The 25,618-nt window shown below is 45.7% G+C and overlaps 1 protein-coding gene across 3 annotated transcripts in view; it reads left to right on the forward strand.

Annotated features, from left to right (window-relative positions):
- The first annotated feature begins 715 nt into the window (after window positions 1-715).
- The window catches only part of AREL1 (apoptosis resistant E3 ubiquitin protein ligase 1), a 30,985-nt gene continuing 6,082 nt past the window's right edge, over window positions 716-25,618 (forward strand). For 2 of the 3 annotated variants that reach the window (XR_008795063.1, XM_056133527.1), the window contains exons 1-13: window positions 716-975; window positions 7,705-7,765; window positions 8,497-8,723; window positions 9,562-9,799; window positions 15,655-15,824; window positions 15,935-16,115; window positions 16,684-16,931; window positions 19,813-19,890; window positions 21,744-21,885; window positions 22,179-22,300; window positions 23,940-24,015; window positions 24,562-24,671; window positions 25,409-25,588. Coding sequence is in view for 2 of the 3 variants with exons in the window: in XM_056133527.1 (XP_055989502.1) it covers window positions 7,750-7,765; window positions 8,497-8,723; window positions 9,562-9,799; window positions 15,655-15,824; window positions 15,935-16,115; window positions 16,684-16,931; window positions 19,813-19,890; window positions 21,744-21,885; window positions 22,179-22,300; window positions 23,940-24,015; window positions 24,562-24,671; window positions 25,409-25,588 (1,788 nt within the window). In the remaining variant the exon portion in view is untranslated. The remainder of the gene's footprint in view (window positions 976-7,704; window positions 7,766-8,496; window positions 8,724-9,561; window positions 9,800-15,654; window positions 15,825-15,934; window positions 16,116-16,683; window positions 16,932-19,812; window positions 19,891-21,743; window positions 21,886-22,178; window positions 22,301-23,939; window positions 24,016-24,561; window positions 24,672-25,408; window positions 25,589-25,618) is intronic. The other variant, XM_056133528.1, reaches the window with a different exon arrangement.

Raw genomic sequence — 25,618 nt, forward strand, 5'->3', positions numbered from 1 at the left:
GGGTTCATACGGCTGGTGATAGTGCTGTCTAGGGCTCACACACTTAGTTGTGGGGCTTGTACATTTGGTTGTACTGACACTTCATCGCGGGCACCAGGCATTTCAAAAAGCATTGCCACCCAGGGTTTACTCCCAAGCATATAAGGGTAGTACCAGGGACTGAACTCAAGCTTTGTGTCTGCAAGGCAGGGACACTGAGCTATCCCTGGGCCCGGATTCACTGTAAAAATCTGTGCTCTAGATTGCTGATCCTCAACGATTGGGTTGAACCATGGTGCTCAAACTTCCTTCTGGGGAGTGGCACAGTTCCAGAGACAAGATTGCCACTCAACTCTTCCTGTGGCAGGAGAAGCTGTTAAGCGTTTTCATTGGGGGGCTAGAGAAATAGTACAGCAGATAAGGTGCTTGCCTTGCCTACCTGGGTTCGATCCCTGGTACCCCATATGGTCACCTGAGCATTGCCAGGAGTGATGCCTGGGCGCCGCCAGGTTTGGTCCAAAAACAAAAAAGGTTTTCACTGGGAAAGCTTGATCAAGGTTTACCAACTTTTGGGTATTTGTGTCTTAAGATTTCCACTACCTGTTCTATCCCCTCTTGATTCTTGGGATTCACTTCAGTAATAAAATATTCCATTGTCTCTCTTTTTCTTCGTAGGGTAGTCTCTGAGGCTAGCCAGATAGATACAACCTTCGGCAATTAATTGGATCTGGCACAAGAGAGAAGTCCAGGGATGATATATTTGGCGGCTCGATTTCTCCACTGTGGAAGTCATCCAGTTCCTTTCAGAAACACAGACTCCTTGCTTCCGTGACTCACCCTAAGTGAAGGTCTGATGGACAGGCACTTTCCGTCAACATTGCGGCTATTTTCTTTCATGCGGAAATTGGAAGACAAGGTGAAAGGGGCCACACGTTACCTGCTTTGGTGACTAGCGCTGTGCCACTCCGTTCTCGGAACATGGGCCCTCGTTTAAAGGTAAGAACATCATCTGGTCCAGATGGACCAGTAGGCCAGAAAGAGCTCCGCACATGTTCTGCAGCCTGGGGGTCCATCCCTGTCATGTCATGGCAGCACCTCCCAAGCACAGACCTGGGAACAGCCTCCAGATATGCCGTGTGTGACCCCAAAACAAAGAAGAAGCAAATCCCCAAAAGTAGAATGTGGACTCAGTGATTAGTTTCTGTGCCTTTTCAGTTACAGATAGCTGTTAAAGTGCACCGGTGCATTGAATTGACTTTGACTCCCAACAGGATAATTTTTAGTAGAAAGAAATTAGTTCTTTATTTCTGGGAAATGACTGTTAACAATTTAGCGCCAATGTTAGAACTAAATTTATTTGGTATTGTAGTTATAAAAAATTTTTTTTGCCTCCCCAGTGGTGATTATTGGGTGTTCGCTCCCTCCCTCCCTCCTTCCTTCCTTCCTTCCTTCCTTCCTTCCTTCCTTCCTTCCTTCCTTTTTTCCCTCCCTCCCTCCCTTCTTCCCTCCTTCCTTCCCTTCTTCCCTCCTTCCCTCCCTTCTTCCCTCTCCTCCCTCCATAATCCACAGTGCTCAGGGCTTACTCCTGGCTCTGCAATCAGGGGTCGCTCCTGTGCTCAGGTTACTAAATGAAGTGCCAAGGATTGACCCCAGCTTGACTGTGTGCAAGGTGAAGGCCCTGCCCTTTGCATTTATCTCCAGCCCCTTAGTCTTGATGGTAGTTAAATTGGCAGCGTAGCCTGAGAGCCCAGTTCTCAGCCAGCATTGCTGGGTGCCACCAAGGCCACCTCTGGTGCTGCTGTGCAGGGCTAGGGCTCGAGTATGCAGTGCTAGGGATCAAACTTGGAAAACTGTATGCGGGAGGCATGTACTCTGGGCCCTAAAATTGTATTTTTTATTCTTAAAAAATAAAAGAGCAGAGATTTTGTTTAGTTTTGTTTTGTTTGGGCAGTGCTCAGGGCTCACTCCTGGCTCTGTGCTCAGGCATCATTCCTGGCAGGGCTCAGAGATTAAATCTGGGTCAGCCACTTGCCAGGCAAGTGCATACCCACTGTACTATCTCTCCGGCCTGCAAGTGATATTTATATATTAGATAATTGGCCCTGCATTCCTTTTTACTTTGTCATGCTTTATTTTAGTTTCAAAAAATTAAAAAAGGAACCATAAATCTTTATCTTTCTAATTTTAGCTTCATGGTGAGATTCTTCAGAGTAAGATTGGGGAATATTTTTCTTTTATCTTTCTTTCTTCTTTTGGGGGGCCATGCCCCTGGTGCACAGGTCGTGCTCCTGGCTCTATACTCAGGGATCACTCCCGGCATGGCTCAGAGCATATGGGTGTGAGGGATCCAGAGCCTGTGGTCTGTGTGCAAAGCAGGTGCCCTACCCACTTGCTTATCCCTCCAGCCTTTTTTGACCTCTCACACTCTTTTTTTTTTTTTTTGAAACAGATAGATTTTATTTGGAGGATTTTTCGAGAGGGAGGGGCAGAGAGAGAGAGAGAGAGAGAGAGAGACAAAAGCATGAAAGTACACATCTCAGGAGGGGAGATGCGGGCGACACGTGCGCTCGGGCACCACATATGCTCAGCTACATGGGCGTAAGCACACATGGGCTCAGGCAGCATATGCGCGCCCTTCCTTTGTTCAAGGTGGCCTTTATAGGGTTTCTCCAGCCTGCTCCCACGTGACGCTTCTTCCCAGGTAAAAGTCTGTTGCTAAGGAGGTTACCAGGGAGGTCCAAAAAAAGGAATTTCATGGGTTGACCTCTCACACTCTTTACCTCTCCAATATAGTTGGTCCTTGAGCAGCACAGGTTTGAGCTGCATGGCTCAATTGTACCTGGGTTTTTTCTATCCTTGGTGCCACTTTTGTATATTCCACCAACTTTGAATGAATATTCACTGGTTAATCCCAGATTTTGAAACCTATATAGATAGGGGGTCAGTGCTAAGTTATGCAATTTTCACTGTGCCCTTAACTCCCGCATTATTCCTACAACTCCATCAAAGTTTTCATGATTCAGTGTTTCTATAAAATTAATAACGTTGAACTTCAAAGTTAGGCATGAGCTGAAGACACAGCCCTGTCTCTTAAACAGGTGGGAGATGTCCAACAGTTTCACTTTTCTAAACCCAACTTTTTTTTTCAATCTATAAAATGAGAATAATAGTGTTTATTTCACCAGCTTGTTAAATGGGGATAGTTATTAAAGGAGGTTAGCACTCAAAGCCAGTTGTGCAATGGTTTGGCCAATGGCAAGGGAACTCAGTAAGGAATGGTAAGTCACTACTGATTTCTGCTAGGTTAGAGTATTGCAGTTGAATCGTATTAGTTGAATCATATTAGGTCTGGGACACTAAAAGAGATATACTTAGAAAGAAGCAAAATACATAATCGAATTGTGTGAAATAGTGTGGTGGGTGGGGACTTAGCACCCTGCCTCTTTGTGCTTGATTTAGACTTGGTAAGAAATCCAGAATCACTTTATGAAGAAGTGTGAGTAGTAGGAGAGTGCTATAGAAGCTGTTGAAGAAAAATAAGGCTTAAGGAAGATTAAACCATAAAACTGGATACCATGTCATGATTGAGAACTTATGACCTTAGTGGTGGTTAGTTGAATGCATATTTGTAGAACTGAAATTCAATGGTAACTTTTTTTTTTTATGACTCTTTGGTGGGTTTATTGGTTTTTATTGTTCCATTATTTATTTATTTATTTTTAATTTTTTTTAGTGAAACACCATGAGGTACAGTTGTAGACTTACAAATTTTTGTGCTTGGGTTTCAGTTATACAGTGATCAAATACCCATCCCTCCACCAGTGCCCGTTTTCCACCACCACGGGTCCCAGTATCCCTCCCACCCCCCATCCCCCCCATCCACCCTGCCTCTGTGGCAGGGCATTCCCTTTTGTTCTCTCTCTCTCCTTTCAATGGTAACTTTTAATTTGAAGAACTTAAATAACTTCGGCTCAAGTGAATATAAAGAATAGAGAGAATAGAGAGCTCCAGAAAAATTATTTCTAAAAGGAAGATCCTATGTAATATTCCTTATCCTTAGGCTTCTAGCCAAAAAAAAAAAAAAAAAAAAAGAACAGATTTGACTCCATTCAGCATTTTATTACTATTTAATTACTTCTAATACAGTTAAAATTTACATGCTATATACAGTTATGTTGAGTACTGTAGAGAATTTTGTTGTTTGTTTTTGGGCCGCAGCCAGTGATGCTTAGGGCTTACTCCTGGCTATGTACTCAGGACTTACTCCTGACAGTGCTCAGGGGACCATATTGGGTGCTGGAGATGGAACTTGATTTGGCCACATGCAAAGCTAGTACCTTCTCTGCTGTATTCTCTCCTCAGCCCCTGTAGAGAACTTTTTTTTCTTTTTGGGTTACACCCGGCGATGTAACAGTACAAAGGGGTTACTCCTGGCTCTGCGCTCAGGAATCACCCCTGGCCATGCTCAAGGGACTATATGGGATGTTGGGAATCGACCCGTGTGCAAGGCAAGTGCCCTACCTGCTGTGCTATTGCTCCAGCCCCTAGAGAACTTTTCTTAAACTAGTTACTATCCTGAAATGGCCTCCTGCATGCAGAACATATCCTCAACCCATTGAGTTTTCTCTCCAGCTCCAGTTTTAGTCTTGATGGCCATGGGAGGTTGTATTGAAGGCTTCTCTCTCCAAAGGCAATGGTGCCGTGATTGAATTGATTAAATGATTAAATTGCAATGCTTTAACAGTCATGAGGATTCCAAAACATAGAAAGGTCACAGTTACACCTCCAAGCTTCTCACTTTCTCCTCCTCTGCCACCTCTTACAGAAAAGGCAGTCGCCAAGGTCAGTACAGGAATTCCCCTAGGTCTCATGCCTGTGTCATCGGTTTGGTAATGCTCTTACTCCTTCAAAGAGCAAGAGCTGGGGCAGAGTGATAGTACTGCGGGTAGAGTGTTTGCCTTGCATGTGGTCAGTCTAAGTTCGATCCCTGACATCCCATATGGTCTGATCCAGCAAGGGCATCACCAGGAGTAATTCCTGAGTGCACAGCCAGGAGTAAGCCCTGAGCATTGGCAGGTGTGACCCAAAAAGCAAAACAAACAAAACAAACAGAAAACAAAGAGCAAGAGTTCTGAGACCATCCTGTGACATCAGCCACATAGACTTTATCTTTTGCTGAGTTCTACAACTTTGCTAAGGACCAAATTGGCTGGTATTCTGCTTAGTCAAACTACTGAATTTGGTTCCATCAAGTCCTCTAGCACACCTTGAAAGGTGCAGATAGATATTTTCCAAGATGTTAGAGCTTTTCTGCTACGTGTCCCAAGAAGATGGAATACTTGTTTAGGAAGGAGGTTCAGTAGTTGTGATCCCAAATTGGGGTCTGTTTTGTTTTTACAACATGAACCCCTTTGGGGGCAGCTTCATTGACATGTATTAGAGTGTCATTGTTCCCTCTTTTTTGGTAGGACTTTAGGCTTTAAATAGAAATATCTTTGAAACTTGGCATGGCCACTTTTTATAGGAATATCTTTGAAACTTAGCATGGCCACTTTTTTTTTTTGATATAGCCACTTTCATACGGTCAGTTTACCTACTCTGGATTCCATTTGGCATTTGTCTTAATTGAACTTAGGACTATGTTCTGTCTCAGTTTTTTCTAGTATAGTTAGACATAAACTGACATCTTGGGGTTTTTTTGTTTTTGTTTTTAGCTTTCTCACAAATGTGAGCTTAGAAAGTTTCTGCTGTTTTGTCTCTAAGTAATATTCTAGTGCTGGTAAAAAGCATTAAGATGGTAAAAATCTTATGAGTTAAAAGAAAGAATGAGGGGGCTGGAGCGATAGTACGGCGGGTAGGGTGTTTGCCTTGCACGCAGCCGACCCGGGTTCGATTCCCAGCATCCCATATGGTCCTCTGAGCACCACCAGGAGTAATTCCTGAGTGTATGAGCCAGGAGTAACCCCTGAGCGTCACTGGGTGTGACCCAAAAAGCAAAAAAAAAAAAAAGAAAGAAAGAAAGAAAGAATGAATGTAGTGCATTAGAGAATGGAGAATGTACTTAGCTTGTTCTAAGGTCAAACCCAATAATAAGGGCCAGAAAGATTGCTCAACAAGCTGGAGCACATGCATTGTACACAGGAGACCTAAGCTTGGTACATAGTGCCGTGTGGCTCTCTGATCACCAGCAGGTGTGACCCCAAAGCACTAAGCTAGGTATAGCTCCTGTCTACTGCTGGGTGTGACCCCAAAACAAAACAAAAAAGAATAAATAAAAAGTACATATTCAGGAGCGGTGCCATAACACAGCGGGTAGGGCATTAGTCTTGTGTGTGGCCAGCCCAGGTTCGATTCCCAGCATCCCATATTGTCATCGTTCCCACCCCCCACCCCCTCCCCCACCCCTGAGCATCGCCAGGAGTAATTCCTGAGTGCATGAGCCAGGAGTAACCCCTGTACATCGCCAGGTGTGACGCAAAAAGCACTGTACCACTGTCCTCCCATTGTTCATTGATTTGCTCGAGCGGGCCCAGTAACGTCTCCAGTGTGATACTTGTTGTTACTGTGTTTGGCATATCGAATATGTCACGGATAGCTTGCCAGGCTTTGCTGTGCGGGCAAGATACTCTCGATAGCTTGCCTGGCTCTCCAAGAGGGACAGAGGAATAGAACCTGGGCCGACTGGGTCAGCCGTGTGCAAGGCAAACACCCTACCCACTGTGCTATTGCTTCTCCCCCAAAAAGCAAAAAAAAAGTACAAATTCAGTATGTAAAGCATCAGTATATATGCATTGCAATTTTCCTTGGGTGTTTCAGATGAGTGATGAATATTATTAGTCTTATTCTAGAAACAAATTTAGTAACATTGCAAGTTTCTCCTCAAATTCTGGCTTCTGTTTGAACTGTTCTGACCTAGAACATCATTCAGGATGCAAAGTACATTCTGTTCCTTTTTTTCCTCTCGTTGGCCTTTTTGCTGAACTCATCTTCCGCTAGGCCCGTTCATTTGCCTGATCAGTAATAGCATAAGCGGCTTCTCTGACATACCCACTACTCATTATTTGGGACAACCCAGGGTTTATTTTAATTATATAATACCAGTGTGGTGATGATGATAATACTTGCTTTAAAAATCTACATTTTACAGAGCTCTTCTTGATGAATTACTTCCAGAAGGGGAGAGTGATTCCATTATCTTCTTTGCTTGTGTTAATTAGCACGCCTTTGCTTGGGGGAAGCAAACTGTCTTGGAGGTCCTGGCTCCAAAGAGATGGAAGCTGTGTTGTTGCTTATTGTAATTAGCAGTAAAGCAAGTGGCTGCCTGTGGTATTCTGGGGGGGTTGGTAGGTTAGAAGGCTTTATGGGGTGGGAAGCCATTTGTTTCACTGTTGGGGCACCTGTCAGGCTAAAGAGAAGACGGGGAAGTCAGGCTTAAGGTGTGGCTCAAAGGATGTGCTCTATTTTGTCTCTGAGAGGTCTGTACAGAAGAACTGGAGAGGAAAACCAAGCAGGTTTGGAGCTGGAGTGATAGTACCATGGGTAGGGTGCTTGCCTTGCATGTAGCTGACCTAGGTTTCATCTGCAGTACCCCATTTGGCCGTTCCCCTCAGCCTACCAGGAGTGATCCCTGAGCCAGTAATAAGCATAAGCTCTGAGTACTGCGGGGAGTGGGCCCAAACCCACAACAAATGAATAAAACAAAACTAAGCAGGTTTTCTTTTGCAGCTGCAGCTGTGATCCTCGGCTGTCTGTGGGCTTCGAAGGGACCTGATGTTTTACGTTATTGGTATGTTATGGCGAGAACTCACTTTGTTATCTTTTTGTTGCCTCTGTGTCTATTCCCTTTCCCCCAGAAAGTAGAAGTAAAAATATTTCCACTCGTGCCAGAACGTACCTTCACAGAATTGGCAGCGAAACTCATTCAGTTTGGGAAATATTTATTGCGTTATTTATAGTCGGTGTCAGACACGATTTCCTGCCTAGTCAAAGTCAAATAGGGCAAAAATCTGCCTTTAAGGAGTTTGTAACATGAAGGGTAGCTGGCCGGGGGGGAGGGTGTGTGAAATATTTTAATCGGTAAGTAGGAGTTTAAGGGCATCCTGAAAGGGGCCCCTCAAATCTCTCTGCATGGACAAGGGAGAAGGTTTCCTACTAGAGGAAACGGAACCCACAGTTCTTTCTTTGAGACTTCAGCATAGGCTGTTGTTATCTGTCCCATGGTATAGAGCAGGCATGGTCATACTTTCTTTGAGGGGCCAAAGAACCATTTTTTTTGGCTCCGTCTCTATGGCAGCTGTTGAACTCTGTCAGGTCAGGACAAAGTGGCCCTCAGTGATAGTGAGTGAGTGGGTGAGACCTTGATCCTATGGAACTTCCTAGAAAAGGGCCCGACTGGGGTTTGGGCCCAGATGGTCCATTCCGATCCGTATTACAGTAGTTCCTCTCTCCACCCTCCAAGGGGTCGGCCCCGACTGTGAGATGTAAACTGGCGGGTGGTGTGTTCTCTCTTTCACCCAGGCGGAATCACAGTGTCTGTGGTTGCATTCTTCTTCACAATTAAGTTCCTCTTTGAGCTCGCCGCCCGCGTAGTCAGCTTCCTCCAGAATGAGGACCGTGAGCGGCGAGGGGACCGGACTATCTATGACTACGTGCGGGGAAATTACCTGGATCCCCGGTCATGCAAAGTCTCCTGGGATTGGAAGGACCCCTATGAGGTGGGCCACAGCATGGCCTTCCGAGTGCATGTAAGGGAACGTTTCTGTCTCCGTACCCGTTGGGGTTTCTCGGTCACTTGCTTTCCAGAGCCCGCTCAGTTGCTGGCCTAGAGTGTTAATATTTTCCCTTGATTTTCATCCTGCCTAGGAACGTGGGAATTGTTCACGCTTGAGGTCACACATTGATCATTTTGGTTTAATACGTACTTCTTTTTGAAGATGTATAAAGTTTAGTGTTACCTTTTCAAAATGAAAATATTACTAGAAAGAGTCGGCGTTATAGATTGGAGACTTACAAACCAGTCTGAGGCCCAAGTCGGGCTGCTCCCTGCCTGGCCAGGACACAGCCACACCCTTTGCATCTTCCCATGTTGACTGTGCTTTGTGCCCAAAGAAGTCAGCCACAGTTGAGTGGCTGCACAGGGGCCCCAGAGCCAACAGACGTGGCCTCTTGGGCCCTTTACGGAACACGTGCTTCCCCTGAGGTGACTTCTCCACTGCCGTACTCCACTTCACTTCTTCTTCAGAACCCCATGGGGTCAGCCAGTGGTACCCCTTGACTTCTCACACCTGTTCTGGCAGTATAACATAATTTAAAAAGGGCTGGTAAAGACAGGGGAGGCCTCATTTGTAGTTCAGAAATGTCAGGTCGAAGTGGATTTAGTGGCACTTTATCCCTGTCCTGAACAGGTTAAATAACAGTTTCTTTGACACCTTGAAGAATTTGTTTCTCTCTGGGATATTGTGAACCGCACTGCGGGAGTGGGCTGTACCGGTTACCGCCTCTCTCCTGGAACTTGCTGGCGTTGGATGGGGCAGATGTTCTCCTGCTGTTTACTTGTATGTGTCTTTTTGTCTCCTGCTGCAGTTATTCTACAAGAACGGGCAGCCTTTCCCCGCACATCGGCCCGTGGGACTGAGGGTTCACATCTCTCATGTGGAACTGGCAGTGGAAATCCCGGTGACCCAGGAAGTCCTCCAGGAAGCCAGTTCCAACGTGGTCAAGGTGGCCTTCACTGTGCGTAGGGCCGGGCGCTATGAGATCTCTGTGAAGCTCGGCGGTTTAAATGTGGCCTATAGTCCCTACTATAAGATTTTCCAGCCTGGTAGGTTCCTTTTTTTTCCCTTCTCCTTTCCTGTCCATCACTTCCTGCCTTGGTCTTTTTCTTTAACAGCTCACTGAAATTTAATTTACATGTCATAGAATTCATCCATTTAAAATACACAATTCAGGGACTGGAGTGATAGCACAGCGGGTAGGGCGTTTGCCTTGCACGCAGCCGACCCGGGTTCGATTCCCAGCATCCCATATGGTCCCCTAAGCCCAGCCAGGAGTAATTTCTGAGTGCAGAGCCAGGGGTAAGCTGCTCAATCAAAAAAATAAGTGAACTTTTGTGGCTGACATTTCTTTTAGTGTAATGATTTTATTTTATAGATACGTACATACACGTATATATGTGTGATGTGTGTGTGTATTGTGTGTGGGTTTGTGGGTATGGGTATGGGTGTGGTGCTAGGAATAATATAATGCCTTTAAGATTCATCAGTAATTCAGGTTGGCCTCCCTCCTTTCTTTCGTCCTTCCCTTCCCCTCCTCTCCTCTCCACTCCTCTCCTTCCATGCTGTTTAATACCCTCCCTCCCTCCCTCCCTTCTATCCTTCCATCCTTCCTTCTTTATTGGGATAGGTTCCTGGTGATGATGGTGGACATCCCTGGTGATGCTGGGGGGCATTCTGTCTCAGTTCTGGGTTTTTTCCCCCTGTACTCAGGGAAAGTTGGTGCTGAGAATGAATCTAGACCCTGTCTGTACAGCATGTGCTCCAGCCCTTTGAGTGTCTCCCCAACATTTTTTTCCTCTGCCAGCTGATAGGCTGCTGCCAGGGATGCTGCTATGAGTTTTGGCGCATGGGCCTTTGTGTGGCCAGTTGTCTTTTGCTTCTCTAGTGGGTAGCTCATTTAGTTCTTAGAAATAGGCGTGCCAGAATAGACCAGATAAATTCTCATTTTTGAAACCTTTTCCAGTAAAAGTACCTTGACCCTAATTCCAGCACTTCTGCCAAAGTGTTTTACTTCTCCCTGAAGAGTGTCTGCCCAGGCCTTTGGTATCCAAGAATCGCGGCCTTTATCTCTACCCTCCCACCCCCACTCCCTGACAGATGCTCACTAACTTTGAAGCCTAAAAATAGAATCTCTGACTCCTGCTCAGTTTCTGCTAAGCATGTTGAGCTCCTGTGTCCTAGTGCCCTGCCTCTGCTCGCTTCTCAGGGTGGCATTGGACACACTCGCCGGAGGACCTTGGCAGGTTTGCGAGTCCAGCCGTCATAAGAGGGGCCTTAAGATTGATTCCTTTTGCTCTCCTGGGTTCAGTTTTCATTCTCTTCGAGCAGGCTGACTTGAGACGGTGCCCCCCAAGGCCTCTCCCTCCCCGTTTCTCCTTTGCTTCAGTGCCTCGCCCACAGGCTCCGTTCTGCATGAATTATCACCACCCTACCTCCCTGCCACCAGTGGAGAACAGTTCAGATCCTTCTAATAAATTTGAGTTCCTTTCTTCTTAAACTAAAATAAGGCATGTATTGGAGATAATAGTCAAATCCCATGCAGTTTTAAGAAACAGTGCAAAATGCTCAGTACCCTTGACCCAGTTTCTTCCAAGGGCAGTATCTTAACAATACTGTAGCATACTACCTTCTGTATAGTCAAGGTTGGGGGGTTGACTGCGGGGCCTGCAGAGCCACGAATATGGGAGCGGGGCTCCTATCTGCAGAGCATGCGCTTCAGCCTGTTGAACTCTTCCCTGTCCCCCACATTTCTCATTTCGTTTGTATGGGAAGCAGCTTACTGTCAGTTATGACATTTAATAATAATTGTTCAAGTGTTTTGACACCTGCCCTCACCGTGCCTTCATACTTAGTGTTTTTAAATGACAGGAAAACACCAGTAACAGGTTTAATGGATTTATTGAGTTTATCCCTTCAGTTCCTATTTGTAGCAACCTGTATATCCTTGGAAATGCCAGACAGCAGCAGTGGCCAACAGTAAGTTCAGACCTACGGAATTTAATAATAATTAGATGCTAAAAGCGTTCTGTTGCAGTAACCCTTGTTAAATTTGATACCTCCCTATAGTTGGGGAACTTTAAAATATACCAGGTTTTTTTTGTCTTTTGTTTTTTAAGCCATGTTCTCCTTCAAGAAAGGAGAACAAAAATCACTCAAGATGAACAGATCTGTCAGTGGGGTCTTTTTGTCCTATTCCTTCTTTTATGACTATTTTTTTTGCAGTGGACCAAGAGGGACCAGCGTGTGAAGTGAGTACAAGAAATACGACAGGGATGGCTGTAACGGGAGCCCTCAGGAGCAACAGAGATGCCCCTTCACTTCCCACATCTAGCATATGTGATTCTTTAGAAAAGCAAAAAATAAAATAAAATAACAAGCCCATGAAACACAACAGCTAGATTTATAATACTCGAGGGTGATGGAAGGCAGCTGGCTTGGGGGAAAAGCAGAGTAGTCAACTGATGTCCACACTTGGGAAACTGGCTGCTGGGGCGGGAGTGACCGAAAGTGAAGTGCTTGTAGGGTAAGGTGCTTGCTTTGCACGCGGCCAACCCAGGTTCAATCCCTACCTTCCCATATGGTTCCCCAGTCCTTGCCAGGAATAATTCCTGAGCACAGAGCCAGGAGTAAACCTTGAGCACCGCCGGGTCTGGCCCAAACCACCACTGCCTCAAGAAAATAAAGCTGGTCCTTTTAGACTTCCTGGTGTTAAAAATCCACATACTGGCACCAGGGAGATTCTTTTGTACTTGAGTCAGAGACAGAATTTCCAGTTCCAGAGAGAAGGGATTATGCAGAGGGCCCTTGGCTGCATGGGTTCTGCCTTGCCAGGACCTTCTTATCCTGGTTCCCCTTGGAGAGCAGATGACTCAGTGGCCTGTAGCAGGCTGCACTTTGGCAGGAGATGGCCGTGGTAAAGGACTTTCTCTGCTCACGTTCAAGCTGCTCAGGGCAGACCACTGGTCTCGAGGAAGAGTCTGCTGCTCTAGCAAGTCACCCAGGAGAAGAGGCACACCTGGAAAGAGTATGCTTTGTGCTCCGTTGGTACTAACCCCTAGGCTCGAGAGTAGAAGGCTGCTCACGGTATGTGAGGACTGCATTGTTAGGAGGAAGCTGAGGGCAAAGCCAAGCCAAGGTAGTAAGGCCAGTTCCTGGTGCTGGAGCACCACAGCCGCGCTTCAGTTCCTCTGCTGCACCAGTGCTACGAAAGCAGCGCCGTGAGTAGAGAAGGGACAGATGCAGGAGACTCTCCTGCTGCCTTCTGCGATGGACAGGAAAGGCTCACGGTGCTCTGGATGAGGACCAGGGCCTGCTGCAAAAGGCAGGCAGTTATTTTGCTGCCACTAGGGAGAGAGTGAGGCTTCCTCCCTGATACCTCAGTTGCTTATCAGCAATGTCTTGGAACCACTTGGCATTTCCAGCTTTGCTCAGCATGGTTGGAGGAGCATCGAGGAACTGAGGAGCACTGAAAATTGATTTGAGGAAGAACTGTGGCCACCACTAAACATCTCCCAGTAGTGACAGATCACCCGTAGTTTAGGCCGTTATTGGCTGGGCCCGGGGATGAGCAATTGCATAAAACAAGAGTAGACCGAACCAGAGTACTCCACCATCCCACGCCGAGCGTGTCTCTCTCTAGATTTGAGATGGTACATTTTCCCTAGCTCTAGTCTTTGACTCTCCTGGCTAAATCCCATTGAAAGTTTTGTTCCAAACTGCATGAAGGACCTGGCGCCACCACCTTTGCGCCAACTGTGGCTCCAACTTTCACTGACTCTGCCCCCACTCCTAGTCAGTTCAGCTCCCAAAGCTCCTCTGGGCCCCCCCCCCCCCCATGCCCTGTGCCTCCACACAACCTGCTCCCACCTAGGGCACCTGCACCCTTTCTCCTTTTCCCATAATCGTGTTCAAGAATGGAATCATATAGTATACCACTTTTTGGCTGCATGTCTGTTTTTTCCCCCATCAGCATAAATCTTGAGTCATTTGGTCCAGATTAGCTTTCTTCCCTCCCTTCCTTTTTGTGTTGTTGCAGTGACTGAGGATCTCACACACACACTTGACTGTGTTGCTCATATGCTTAGTGCTGGCCAGAGCTGTAGTTTGCCTAAAAAAGGCAGATTTCGGGGGGGGGGGGGTGCTGAGTGGTTTTATTTATCTTTTGGGGGCAGTTGCAGTAGTCCACGTAAGTTCAGTAACTGGTGCTCGGCAAGCATTAAGTGTTGGAAAAGGTCATCTTTCCCTGTTAACCTGCTTTTGTACTTTTGTCAGAGATCAGCTGGGCATATTTGCTGGAGGTCTATTTGTGAGTTCTCAGTTCTTTTCCACTGATTTCTGTATCTGTTCCTGCACCAGTAACACAAGAGCTGTATAAAAAAACCTGGAAATTGAGTAAACTGATTCTTCCCACTTAATTTTTTTTTGAAATTGTCTTATTATGCTAGATCCTTTTTCCTATACATAGAGCGTTTAGAATGATACACAGTTTAGAACTTTTTTTTTTCTTTTTGGGTCACACCCAGGCTCAGGGGTTATTCCTGTACTCAGGAATTATTCCTGGCGGTACTCCGGGGACCATATGGGATGCTGGGAATTGAACCCCAGTCAACCGTGTACAAGGCAAATGCCCTACCCACTGTGCTGTCACTCCAGCCCCAGAATGATACAAAGTTTAGAATTATATTTTCTAAATTTATAAAAGAAATCTTGCTGAGATTTTGATGAATTATATTAAGCCCATCTTCTCTTGAGGAGAATTGACAACTATACTACAGTCTTCCAGTTCATTTGCCTGGCTTACCTCTAAATTTAGACTTAAAAAAATTTTATTTTTAAATTTAAGGGACCAGAGTGTACAACGGGTAGGATGCTTGCCTTACATGCGGCCAATCTGGTTTCAATCCCAGGTACTGCATATGGTCCACTGCGCACAGAGCCAAGAGTAAACCTTGAGTAATGCCATGTGTGGCCCCAAACAAAATTTGTATCGATATTTTGTAGTATTTAACATACTAGTTCTAATATCTTAGGACCCAAGCGTTCTATTCTGGATTGTTTGTGTTGTGGGGTGTGTGTATGTGTGTGTGTGTGTGTGTGTGTGTGTGTGTCTGAGCCACACTTTTTGGCCCTCTTGAGCACTTATTTTCAGGTCTGCCACTTTTTGGTAAGCCTGGGGTAGGATTTGGGCCACACCCAGCTGTGTTCAGGGATTACTCCTGGCAGTGCTCAAGCATGCAGGGCTCCGGATTGAACCCAAGTCAGCCATGTGCAAGTCAGCGCCTTCCTTGCTGTACTGTCTCTCTGTCCCGATCTACCTCACTCTTTGGTTCCTTGTGGTACTCTAGGCATTCAAGCTCTGACTCTCAGTTCACTTTTCTCTACATTCTCTATTCCTTTTGCTTTAGTGCTTATAGTGATGAGAAAATCGTAAAAATCAGTCCCCAAAGTTCATTTGACTTATTTGCTTAATTTTCTTTCATTTTCTCTTCAACTTTTTGTTTGGTGTTTGGCCCACATGCAGCGGTGTTCAGGGCTTACTCCTGACTCTGTGCTCAGGGATTATTCCTGGTAGGGCTCAGGGACCATATGGGGTATCCACAATTAAAGTCGAGTCAGCTATGTGCCAGGCAAGCTGTATTATCTCTCCAGTCCCTTTTTTCCTTTGCTACTTAATGGTATTGTTCATCCCTAGAAATTGGGCAGAGACCCAGTGCTATATGATTCATATATATATGAATATGAATATGTTTAGTATATATAATTCATATATATATAAATATGTTTAGTATATATGATTCATATATGAATATGAATATGTTTAGTGTATATATATATATACTAAACCAATCTGTATATCCCGAAAGCATCTCTCAAACATTAGATCCTACTGTCTTTGTTCCAGGCGTGGTGGTTCCTTCCAAAACCAAAATAGTATGCCATTTTTCTACTCTTGTGCTGACCTGTGGGCAGCCACACACCCTTCAAATAGTGCCCCGAGATGAGTACGACAACCCTACCAACAATTCCACGTCTCTGAGAGATGAGCTCAGTTACAGCTTGACCATTCATGAGGTAAGCGCTTTCTCTGTGCTCTTTTCTCTCATGCTCACCCCTCCCAATTCATTTCCACCCTGTCGCCTCTTCTTACATGCATTTAGTGGTACTTTCTTTTCCTCTTACAGCTTGGTCCTCAAGAAGAAGAGAGCGCTGATGTCCCCTTTGAGAAGTCAGTGTCGTCCAACAGGCAGACATGCCAGGTGTTCTTGAGACTCACCCTCCATTCTCGTGGGTGCTTCCATGCCTGCATTTCATACCAAAACCAGCCTATCAATAATGGCGAATTTGACATCATTGTGCTAAGTGGTGAGTTCCGAGGACGTTGTCCTTTAATCCTCTACCCAGACCACTTGTTTTTTTGTGGGTCCACACTCCTCTTCTCTTTTGATTTGGATTTGGTGCTTAAGGTTTGCTCTGGGCTCTATGCTCAGGGATCACTTGGTGGGCTCGCAGGATGATGTGGGGTGTCTGGGATCCAACCTAGGTCGGCTATGTGCAAGGCAAGCACCCTGTCCATTGTACTCTCGCTCCAGCCCATGTCTGCACTCCTCTGACCAGACTCACAAACCTTTGGTATTTGAGCTAAACTCTGCTTAGAAACTCATGAACTGACTAGTGATAGGTTATTTCTTTAATCTCACAACTTCTGCTTTAGATCTTAATTCTTGGAGCCAGGTTGTGGCTCAGTTGATGGAGCATTTGCCTTATGTACATGAGGCCCGGGGTTCAGTCCCTGGCCTCAGCACATGCTCCCCCACACAAGCATGTGTGTGGGCCACCACTACCTAGTGTGGCCACCCCCCAACCACCACCAAAAGGGAAAAAAAAGTACAAAATTTCATGGCTCTCCCACTTTCTCCTTATCACACTTCAGAGAACGAGAAGAATATTGTGGAGCGCAACGTGTCCACCTCGGGAGTGAGCATTTACTTTGAGGCTTACCTTTATAATGCCACCAACTGCGCCAGCGCGCCCTGGCACCTGTCCCCTATGCACATGAGCTCCGCCCAGCGCCGGCCTTCCACGGCCATTGAGGAGGAAGAGGAAGACTCTCCCTCCGAATGTCACACCCCCGAGAAGGTGAAGAAGCCCAAGAAGGTGTACTGCTATGTATCACCAAAGGTAGGCACACCCCTTCCGCCTCCGGATTCCCCACCTGCACTTGTGTGTGGGATTTGGTGGCGTGGTCCCCCTTTTCCACCACATCTCCTTCCTTGGTTCCAGTTACCCACAGTCAGCACTGACACCAAAATACTAAATGTGCTTGGATGTTTAGAGAGGGGGTGACACCACGCTCATGAACTTTTTCTAGGTTGCTATTATAATCACTCCATTTTGTTGTTGTTCATCTTCCTGTGTCTATACGTGAAGCTTTATTGAGGTGTGCCTTCATAGGAATACTGTCTGGGGTTTCAGGCTTCTATGGGGCAGGGGGCATATGTCTCGGGATATACGCCTTACAGAGAAGTGGGGATTCCATGGGAATTGGTGACAAGAACCACCAAAGGAACTGTCTCAGCATGGAGCATGACCAGTGACTTACAGTGTGTCCCTGCCGCTGAGAGAAGGTGGTGGACGTCGAGAAGAGTGTACCTCCCACCCTGTGACCTGGAGCACCTGTGGCCTTCTTTCTTTGATGCTTCTGGGAAGACTTTTTTTTTCCTTTTTAGGTCACACCCAGCAATGCTTAGGGGTTACTCCTGGTTTTGCACTCAGGAATTACTCCTGGCAGTGCTCAGGGGACTCTATGGGGTACCAGGGATCGAACCCAGGTCGGCTGCGTGCAAGGCAAACGCCCTACCCGCTTTGCTATTGCTCCGACCCTGGGAAGACTTTTCAAGGCATGGTTCTTAGCATTTTAAAGAGAATTGCTTTTTTTTTTTTTGCTTTTTGGGTCACACCCAGTGATGCACAGGGGTTACTCCTGGTTCATGCACTCAGGAATTACTCCTGGCGGTGCTCGGGGTGGGGGGGACGATATGGAATGCTGGGAATTGAACCCAGGAAGGGCCGCTTGCAAGGCAAACACCCTATCCACTGTGCTATCACTCCAGCCCCAAGAAAGCCACTTCCAACCAATAAGCGTTTCTCATTAATGTAAAAATTTCTATTTAGCCCCCTGTGCTGTTTGGAAACAATTTGATCTTTCATTCTGCCTTTTGTGAGACCACAATAAATGGATATCACCATCAGGCTCCACGATTGGAGTGGAGAAATTCTGGCAGAGACAGGAGGGTGACTTTCTCAAGGCCCCTGGGCTAAGAGGCGCTTTGTGTTGGGGGTTTTCTTTTTTGTGTCTGTATCTTACTTATTCATTCAGACCTCAGAAGAAAAAAATGGAACTTGTGAAACATCTCATTATGCCTTAATGTCATAACCAAAACTGATTCCTAATTCTGTTCCTCATAAGATCACTTCGATGCCATACTCTCTTCTGTACTATTGCTCTGGCCCTCTTCTAAAAAAATCAAGAAAAACTGACATAATATGTTTGGGTTCTTGCTTTTCGTCTTCTTCTTCCTTCATTGTTGGTGGTGTTGTGATAACAGGGGTATCTCACTCACACATACACACACACACACACACACACACACACACACACATCTGGTGCTCCTTGTTGGTCAGCTCTGCGTGCTCCCGCCCTGGGCCTCCCTGCTTGCCAAGGGCCGCGCCCCTTTCGTTGTGTGCTCTTGAGTTAGCGTGCTTGTGCGCCTTCTGGTTGTGGTCCTCATGTTCGTGTTCACCCTAGGAGAGGGGTTTGTGCACACCCATTGCTCACTCCTAGCAGGCCAGGTTTGTGCTCCATCACTTTGGGTGTGTGGACATGAGTTTTTGTTGTTATTCAAAGATTATTGCATGAGGCCAGAGTGATAGTGAAGCTGAGAGGCCATTTGCCTTGCATGGAGCCAACCTGGGATCCCATAGGATCCCTGAGCCACCAAGAGTGATCCTGAGCACAGATCCAGGAGCACAGAGCCACACCTGAGCACTGCCGAGTGTGGCCTCAAAACAAAACCAAGTTACTTCGTTGCCAGCTTCCTTTAATGAATGGCGTAAAGGGAACCTGGCCTATAGTTTCTGGCCTGTCACGGCTATGGCATGTGAGCACCATAACAGACAGATGTCAGAGCACTGGGGCTGGGAAGGGGCCCTGCTGAGCACCTCACAGTGAGCTGGAGTCCCAGTCGCACTGGTGCAGGCACTCTGTGAAGCAAGTGAGCCCCAGGGAGCCACAGCCAGGTGTTGGTGCGACCTCTGGTAATCATTGCCAGGAAGAGAAAAAATAAATGAATAAATAAAAACATTTCACTGATTATAGAAATCAAAAGCAGAGATCAGAAAGATAGTGCAACAGGTAAGACGTTTGCCTTGCATGCAACTGGCCCGAGTTTGATCCCCAGCTCCCCAAACAATCCCCTGAGCCCACCAAAGGTAAGCCCCGAGCACCACTGTGCATGGACTGAAAAAGAAAAAAGCAGTGGGTAGGGACCCCTCATGTTCACTCCCCTGCCATGGCGTGGGGTCAGTCTCTGGGCAGCACCGGGCTGAGCAAGAGGTTTTTGTTATTTCTCGGTGAAGTGTTCTTGCCTCATTAGGTGCAAACCTTATCTCAGCTATTTAGGAATGATAAAAAAAAGACTTGAGTGTTGAAAGGATGAGACACTGCATTGTCAGCATAATGTATTTTTATTTAAGTTTTTTTTTTTAATTCTAAATATTTTATTTAAGAGAAGGGATAGGAAGGGGGAAAAACAGGAAGCTTCTGAGTTATGCGTAGGCTCTTATTGTTGGAATTTCCTAGAGTAACCGCATTTTAGTTTGCCTGTTTTGAGATGGGGTCGTTATTCACTTGATTTCAGTATTGACTCAATCATTCTCTTGCTTCATAGAGGAAAGAGGTTAGCGTGAGAGTTGTAGATAGGGACTCTGATGTTTGAGATTTGCTGTCCTAGAAGAGCCTTTAATTCCTCATTTACTTCATTTTCTGTTCTTGATTTTTCAGCAATTCTCAGTGAAGGAATTCTACCTGAAAATCATCCCATGGCGCCTGTACACCTTCCGGGTATGCCCAGGAACAAAAGTAAGTGGGACTTAACATCCGTTTAGGCGAGGCTGAGAAGGCCTCGATGATGGAGTGTGTCAGCCTTTTCTTTCTTTCCTACAAGGGCTTTTTGTGTTTCTGCAAGTTCTCATTATGCACATAGGATTCATTGCCAAATAAACTAAGGGTCATCCTCCTCAGGAAGTGGCGTCAGCGTCTAGAAGTTCTAGAAGAACACATGCCTACAGAAGCAGAAATTACTAACAGGGCAGTATTTCAACAGCTATCTTTGTCCTGAAGATTAAGTTAATGAAGAGGCTTTTGGTAACTTTGGCTTGGTTTCCCAGTGTACTAAGCTAAGAACTTTTCTAGAATCAGTGCTCATAGATTAAAACTTTTTGAGACTTTTCTGAGCTTCAGGAATCTAAAGACTATTTCCATTTGCACAACCTCTCCAAGATAGTTATTTGCTCGTGTGTGTGTGTGTGTGTGTGTGTGTGTGTGTGTGTAGTGCTGTAGCACTGTCCTCCTGTAATTTGCTCGAGCGGGCACCAGTAATGTCTCACAACAAGTTGTGAGACTCGTTGTTACTGTGTTTGGCATATTGAATACGTCACGGGAAGCTTGCGAGGCTTTGCTGTGCGGGCAAGATACTCTCTGTAGCTTGCCATGCTCTCTGAGAGGGGCGGAGGAATCAAACCCGGGTTGGCCATGTTGGCCGTGTGCAAAGCAAATGCCTTACCCACTACTATCGCTCTAGCCCATGTATGTGTGTGTGTTTATATATATATTTATCCTTAGCATTTTTGCCCCTTATGTTTCATGTTGGGAGATCTGTAGTGTTGCCTGTTATTCTTACTTAGAGCAGTCTCTCCCACTCATATTATTCTAAACGAAATCAGAACATTAAGTTGAAAAACACAGCCATACATTCTGTACTGATTAGTCTTCACTTGGAGAAAAAAACCTCAACTTGGTTTAATTGGTTGATGCAAAAGAGTAGGGATGAGAGCTGGAGTGATAGTATAGTAGTGGGTAAGGCATTAGTTAGCCTTGTACTTGGCCAACCTGGGTTCAATCCTCAGCATCCCATATGGTCCCCCGAGCTCCACCAGGAGCAGTTCCTAAGTGCAGAGACTGGAGTAACCCCTGAGCATTGCCAGGTATGCCCCTCCTTCCTCCCTCCCCCAAAGTAGGCATGCATAATCAAGTCCATTAAAAAGTATTTTTGTTGATTTTATAGACTGAATAATTAACCAGCTACAAACTGTTCTCATTATATTAACATAATTACTTACAAAATGTTCCCTGGCAAGCTTAAAGTTTATAAAGGGAAAGGCTAATTTGATTTATGTAGGTTCTATAAGTTTTTCTATCCGTGGAAAGATTGATAGAACAAATTGATAATACTTATGTATCATGAATTTATTATATAGTTTCATTGTAATCAAAGTTAAATTTGCTTTTTAAAAGGGTTGGTATGGGGGCAGGAGCGATAGTGCAGCAGGTAGGACGTTTGCCTTGCACGCAACTGACCCAGGTTCAATCTCTGGCATCCCATATGGTCCCCCAAGCACCGCCAGGAATAATTCCTGAGTGCAGAGCCAGGAATAACCCCTGAGCATCGCTGGGTGTGACCCAAAAAGCCAAAAAAAAAAAAAAAGGGTTGGTATGTGGGCTTGAGAGATTGTACAGGGCTCTTGCCTTGCAGGTGGCAGGCCAGAGTTCAATCCTTGGCACTCTGTATGGTTCCCAGAGCACTGCCAGGAGTGAGCAGAGAGACAGGAGTAAGCCCTGAGCACTGCTGAGTGTGGTCAAATAAAAAAAAGATGTGGAAAGTTTTGTGTATTTGAGGATCTTATATAATAACTTTCCCTTCCCCCCTTTGTTAGTTTTCATATCTTGGCCCTGACCCTGTCCATAAACTCCTCACACTGGTGGTGGATGATGGCATTCAGCCTCCTGTGGAGCTCAGCTGTAAGGAGAGGAACATTCTAGCAGCCACTTTCATCCGCTCTCTCCATAAGAACATAGGTAAGTTTGGGGACAGAGGAAAGAAATCAAGGGGGAAAGAAAGGGAAGTAATGGGGAAACAGGGGTCAGGGCTTCAGTGATGTGGAGGGCGGGGAGCTTATACATCCAAAGCACAGATCCAGCAGGGAAAACGTGAGATCTAAGGTACAGCCACCGAACATTGTAAGGTGCCTGTCAGGGTGGCAGGAGGGGTGCCAGGGACTCTGTCAGGAAAGGTGGCCACCTGCTCTGAGGTCTGAGGGTAAGAGGGTGCAACGGATGTTGTTACCATGATGGATCTTGCTGCTCCTCAGGAGGCTCTGAGACCTTTCAGGACAAGGTGAACTTTTTCCAGAGAGAGCTTCGACGGGTACATATGAAAAGGCCACATTCCAAAGTCACTCTGAAGGTCAGCAGACACGCCTTGTTGGAATCGGTGAGTAAAGATGTATCTCCATTGACAGGTGCCTCCGTTTTCCAATTGCAAACCCTTTTAGTGTTTGAGCATGTGTGCGTGCGTGCGTGTGTGTGTAACTCAAATTTCTCTTCAGATTTTTTTTCTACTTTCCCTCTCTTCAAGTTCTAGTTTCTGTTTGATTCTACTAAGTTGAGGTCTGATTTGTTCAAGCTAAATCACTGACGGGGAAGTCTAGTTAACACCTTGGCTCTGGAATGTGTACTGAACTGGTGGAACAGCCTCACAGTTTCTCTATATAAGGGATATATAGGGCTGTAACTACTGCCATGGAAGAATGTTCTTGTTATGGAATCTCTGGCATTGAAGAGTTCTTGGATCAAAAGGAAGTGAGTTTTGTTGTCACTCTGGTCTAATGGAAAAGGAACACCTAAGGTGTGTCTGTCTGCACTGCACAGACACTGGCCTGGTTCTTACATTCCCCGAGACTGAGGAGGCTTGATTCCTGTCCAGAAAGCATTTGTGGTGTTTGGCTCACCTGGGTGCGACTGGAAACCCCTTTTCTCAGCCACATTCTCCATGTGGTGTGGCTCCCAGTCTGCACCTAGCCCAGTGGGTAACAATTTCTAGTAGAGAATCTGGAAACAGCTCTTGTTGGCAGCTAAGTTTGGGTCATTTTTACTGCTTTTTATGTAAGTTTTCTCATTCATAAAATTAGCACCAAAAAAAAAAAAGACCCTTGCCTTCTAGGTGGCCGACCCTGGTTTGATCCCTGGCACCTCACATGGCCTCCCCAGCACCACCAGGAGTGACCCCTGAGAACAGTCAGAGTAATCCCTGAGCACTTTTGAGTGGGGCCCAAAACAACAAAAAACAAAACTTAAATTTTTTAAAATTTTAGTTTATTTTTATAAAGTTGTTCACAATGATTTATTGCTTTCAATATTCCATCACCAATCCCACCATCATTATACCTTCCCACCACCTTTACTTCTAATTTTCCCATCCACCACCCAAGCCTGCCCTAATAGCAGTCTCTGAATAATTTATTTTATATTGGTTGTCATGAATAATTCATGAAAAATGATGAAAAAAGATTTCCTTAGAAGAAAGTATGTGAAGATCGTTGTATCTCACCCAGGAGCCATTAAGCCCTTCTATAAGAAGTTACTAACATGCTGTTAGAGGTTGAGCCTTGCGTGCTAATATTTTCTTAATCGAGATTGGTTGCCTTCTATTTTACATCCCATCCAATGTGGTGTGCTACTCCTGGTATATCAATGAAAACCTAAATTTCTTCTTGAGTTGTGCATTTTAAATATCAGGTGATGTGTGCGCTTTTGTTTTTATTTTTTTGTTTTTAGTCCACACCTGACAGTGCTCAGGGCTTACTCCTGACTCTTCAGGGATCACTCCTGGTGGGTTTGGGGGACCAGATCGGGTCCTGGGAATGAATCAGGGTCGGCTGCACGCAAGGCAAGTGCTTCACCCACTGTGCTATCTGTGCTATCGCTCCATCCCTTGTGCTTACTTATAAGCACCATATTTCCTCCAAGTGCTCGTTGGCTAGTTAAATGTACAGTGACAGTGTTCTTGTACTTTTGTTTTTAATACCCAAGAGATTCCAGCCAGTATTCTGACAGCTTCAACTGTTTTTCAGTCTTTGAAAGCCACTCGGAATTTCTCCATCTCAGATTGGAGCAAGAACTTTGAAGTGGTTTTCCAGGATGAGGAAGGTCAGTTTTGAAAGTTTGTATTCATCTTTTTTAACTCTCCCAGCGCCTCTTCTTCCTCTTCAGCCCCTCTCTACAAAAAAGTTAGAACAACAACAACAAAACCCTATGCTACCCCACTTTACCCACCCCAACACCACCCCAAAAAAAAAACCCCGTTCCTTTCCAAGGGAAAAAGAAGGCATGAGTTAAGATGAAAAGGGTGGTGGTCACTGGCCAGACGGCCCCGTGGAGCTGACAGCATAGACATGCAGGGCCTCAGAGAGAGCTCTGAGTGTGAAACAGAGGCAGAGTCACCTTTAGAACCCAGAGATATGTCCAGAGGCCCCTTGCAGGGCTCTGATCTGTATTTCCTGGAGGGTTTCTGTTTAGCCCAACAGAAAGGCATGGGGTATTTGGTTTTGCTTAGTTTTTTAAGTCTCTGATTTAGGTGGATTGGAATGGGGAAACACTGGATGTGGGCAGTGTAAAGTGATGGGAAGATGAGCAGATTGATAGATGGTGGGTAGTGAGGCCAGGGTCACTGTTTACTGTTACCATACTTTGCAGCACTCGACTGGGGAGGGCCTCGCCGGGAGTGGTTTGAGCTAATCTGCAAAGCACTATTTGATACCACCAATCAGCTCTTCACCCGGTTCAGTGACAACAACCAAGCATTAGTGAGTTCATGGCTTTCTCCCGGGTGGGAGGGAAATGTGGATTATTTTACCACCACTAGAGGAGCTCCAGATTATGAAACTGTCTTAGAAGTCTGATAACCTGTGCCCTAGTCTTGATTTTGATAATGGAATATGAACTTACTCAGTTTCCTTCTACCTCTTTGCCTTCATTATGTAGTCTATAAAAAAAGAGAAAATCAAGACATATAACTAAAGAGTCTTATAGGAGCTGGGGAGAAAGCTCAGAGGACTAGAGCATATCCTTTGCAGTGTGGGAGCTCTGGGTTAGTCCTGGACACCAAATGATCCCTGAGCACTACCAGGTGTGGCCCCCAAACCCAAAAATAAAGGGGGTGTGTTATAGTGCGTGGCTTTTATATAAACTGCTTTCTCAAAACTGAAGCAATTGAATCTTGTATTAAATATTGAGTGGGCATAGGAGGCAAGAGTAGAAAAGTAGACTTTGACTGAAAAAGTTCTGGTTTAGGGAAAAGGCATCACCTCATTCCCAGTTTAACATGCACGCTCAGCCAAGAATCACACACTTAACATAAGATTCTGCAGCTGAAACTGAGTGCATGTTTGCTCTTTATCTTCATGTCACTTTGTATTACTCAGTGACTGTGGAAGGCTAGTCTGCTTGGAGGGCTTCTGCTCCTAGCACTGGGCTATTTGGTGAGGAATGGAGGATCTGGAAGATAAATGGTTCCAAGCCTTATAATGCCTTTCTTTGACAGGTGCACCCCAACCCCAGTCGCCCCGCCCACCTGCGCTTGAAGATGTATGAGTTTGCAGGGCGACTGGTGGGCAAGTGTCTTTATGAATCCTCCCTAGGAGGAGTCTATAAGCAGTTGGTTCGAGCTCGATTCACCCGCTCTTTCTTGGCCCAGATCATAGGATTGCGTATGCATTACAAGGTAATGTCCTACCCATGTGCTTTTCACTAA

The sequence above is a fragment of the Sorex fumeus genome, unplaced genomic scaffold (genome assembly GCF_029834395.1).
Source record: "Sorex fumeus unplaced genomic scaffold, SorFum_2.1 ptg000098l, whole genome shotgun sequence".
NCBI classification, from domain to species: domain Eukaryota; kingdom Metazoa; phylum Chordata; class Mammalia; order Eulipotyphla; family Soricidae; genus Sorex; species Sorex fumeus.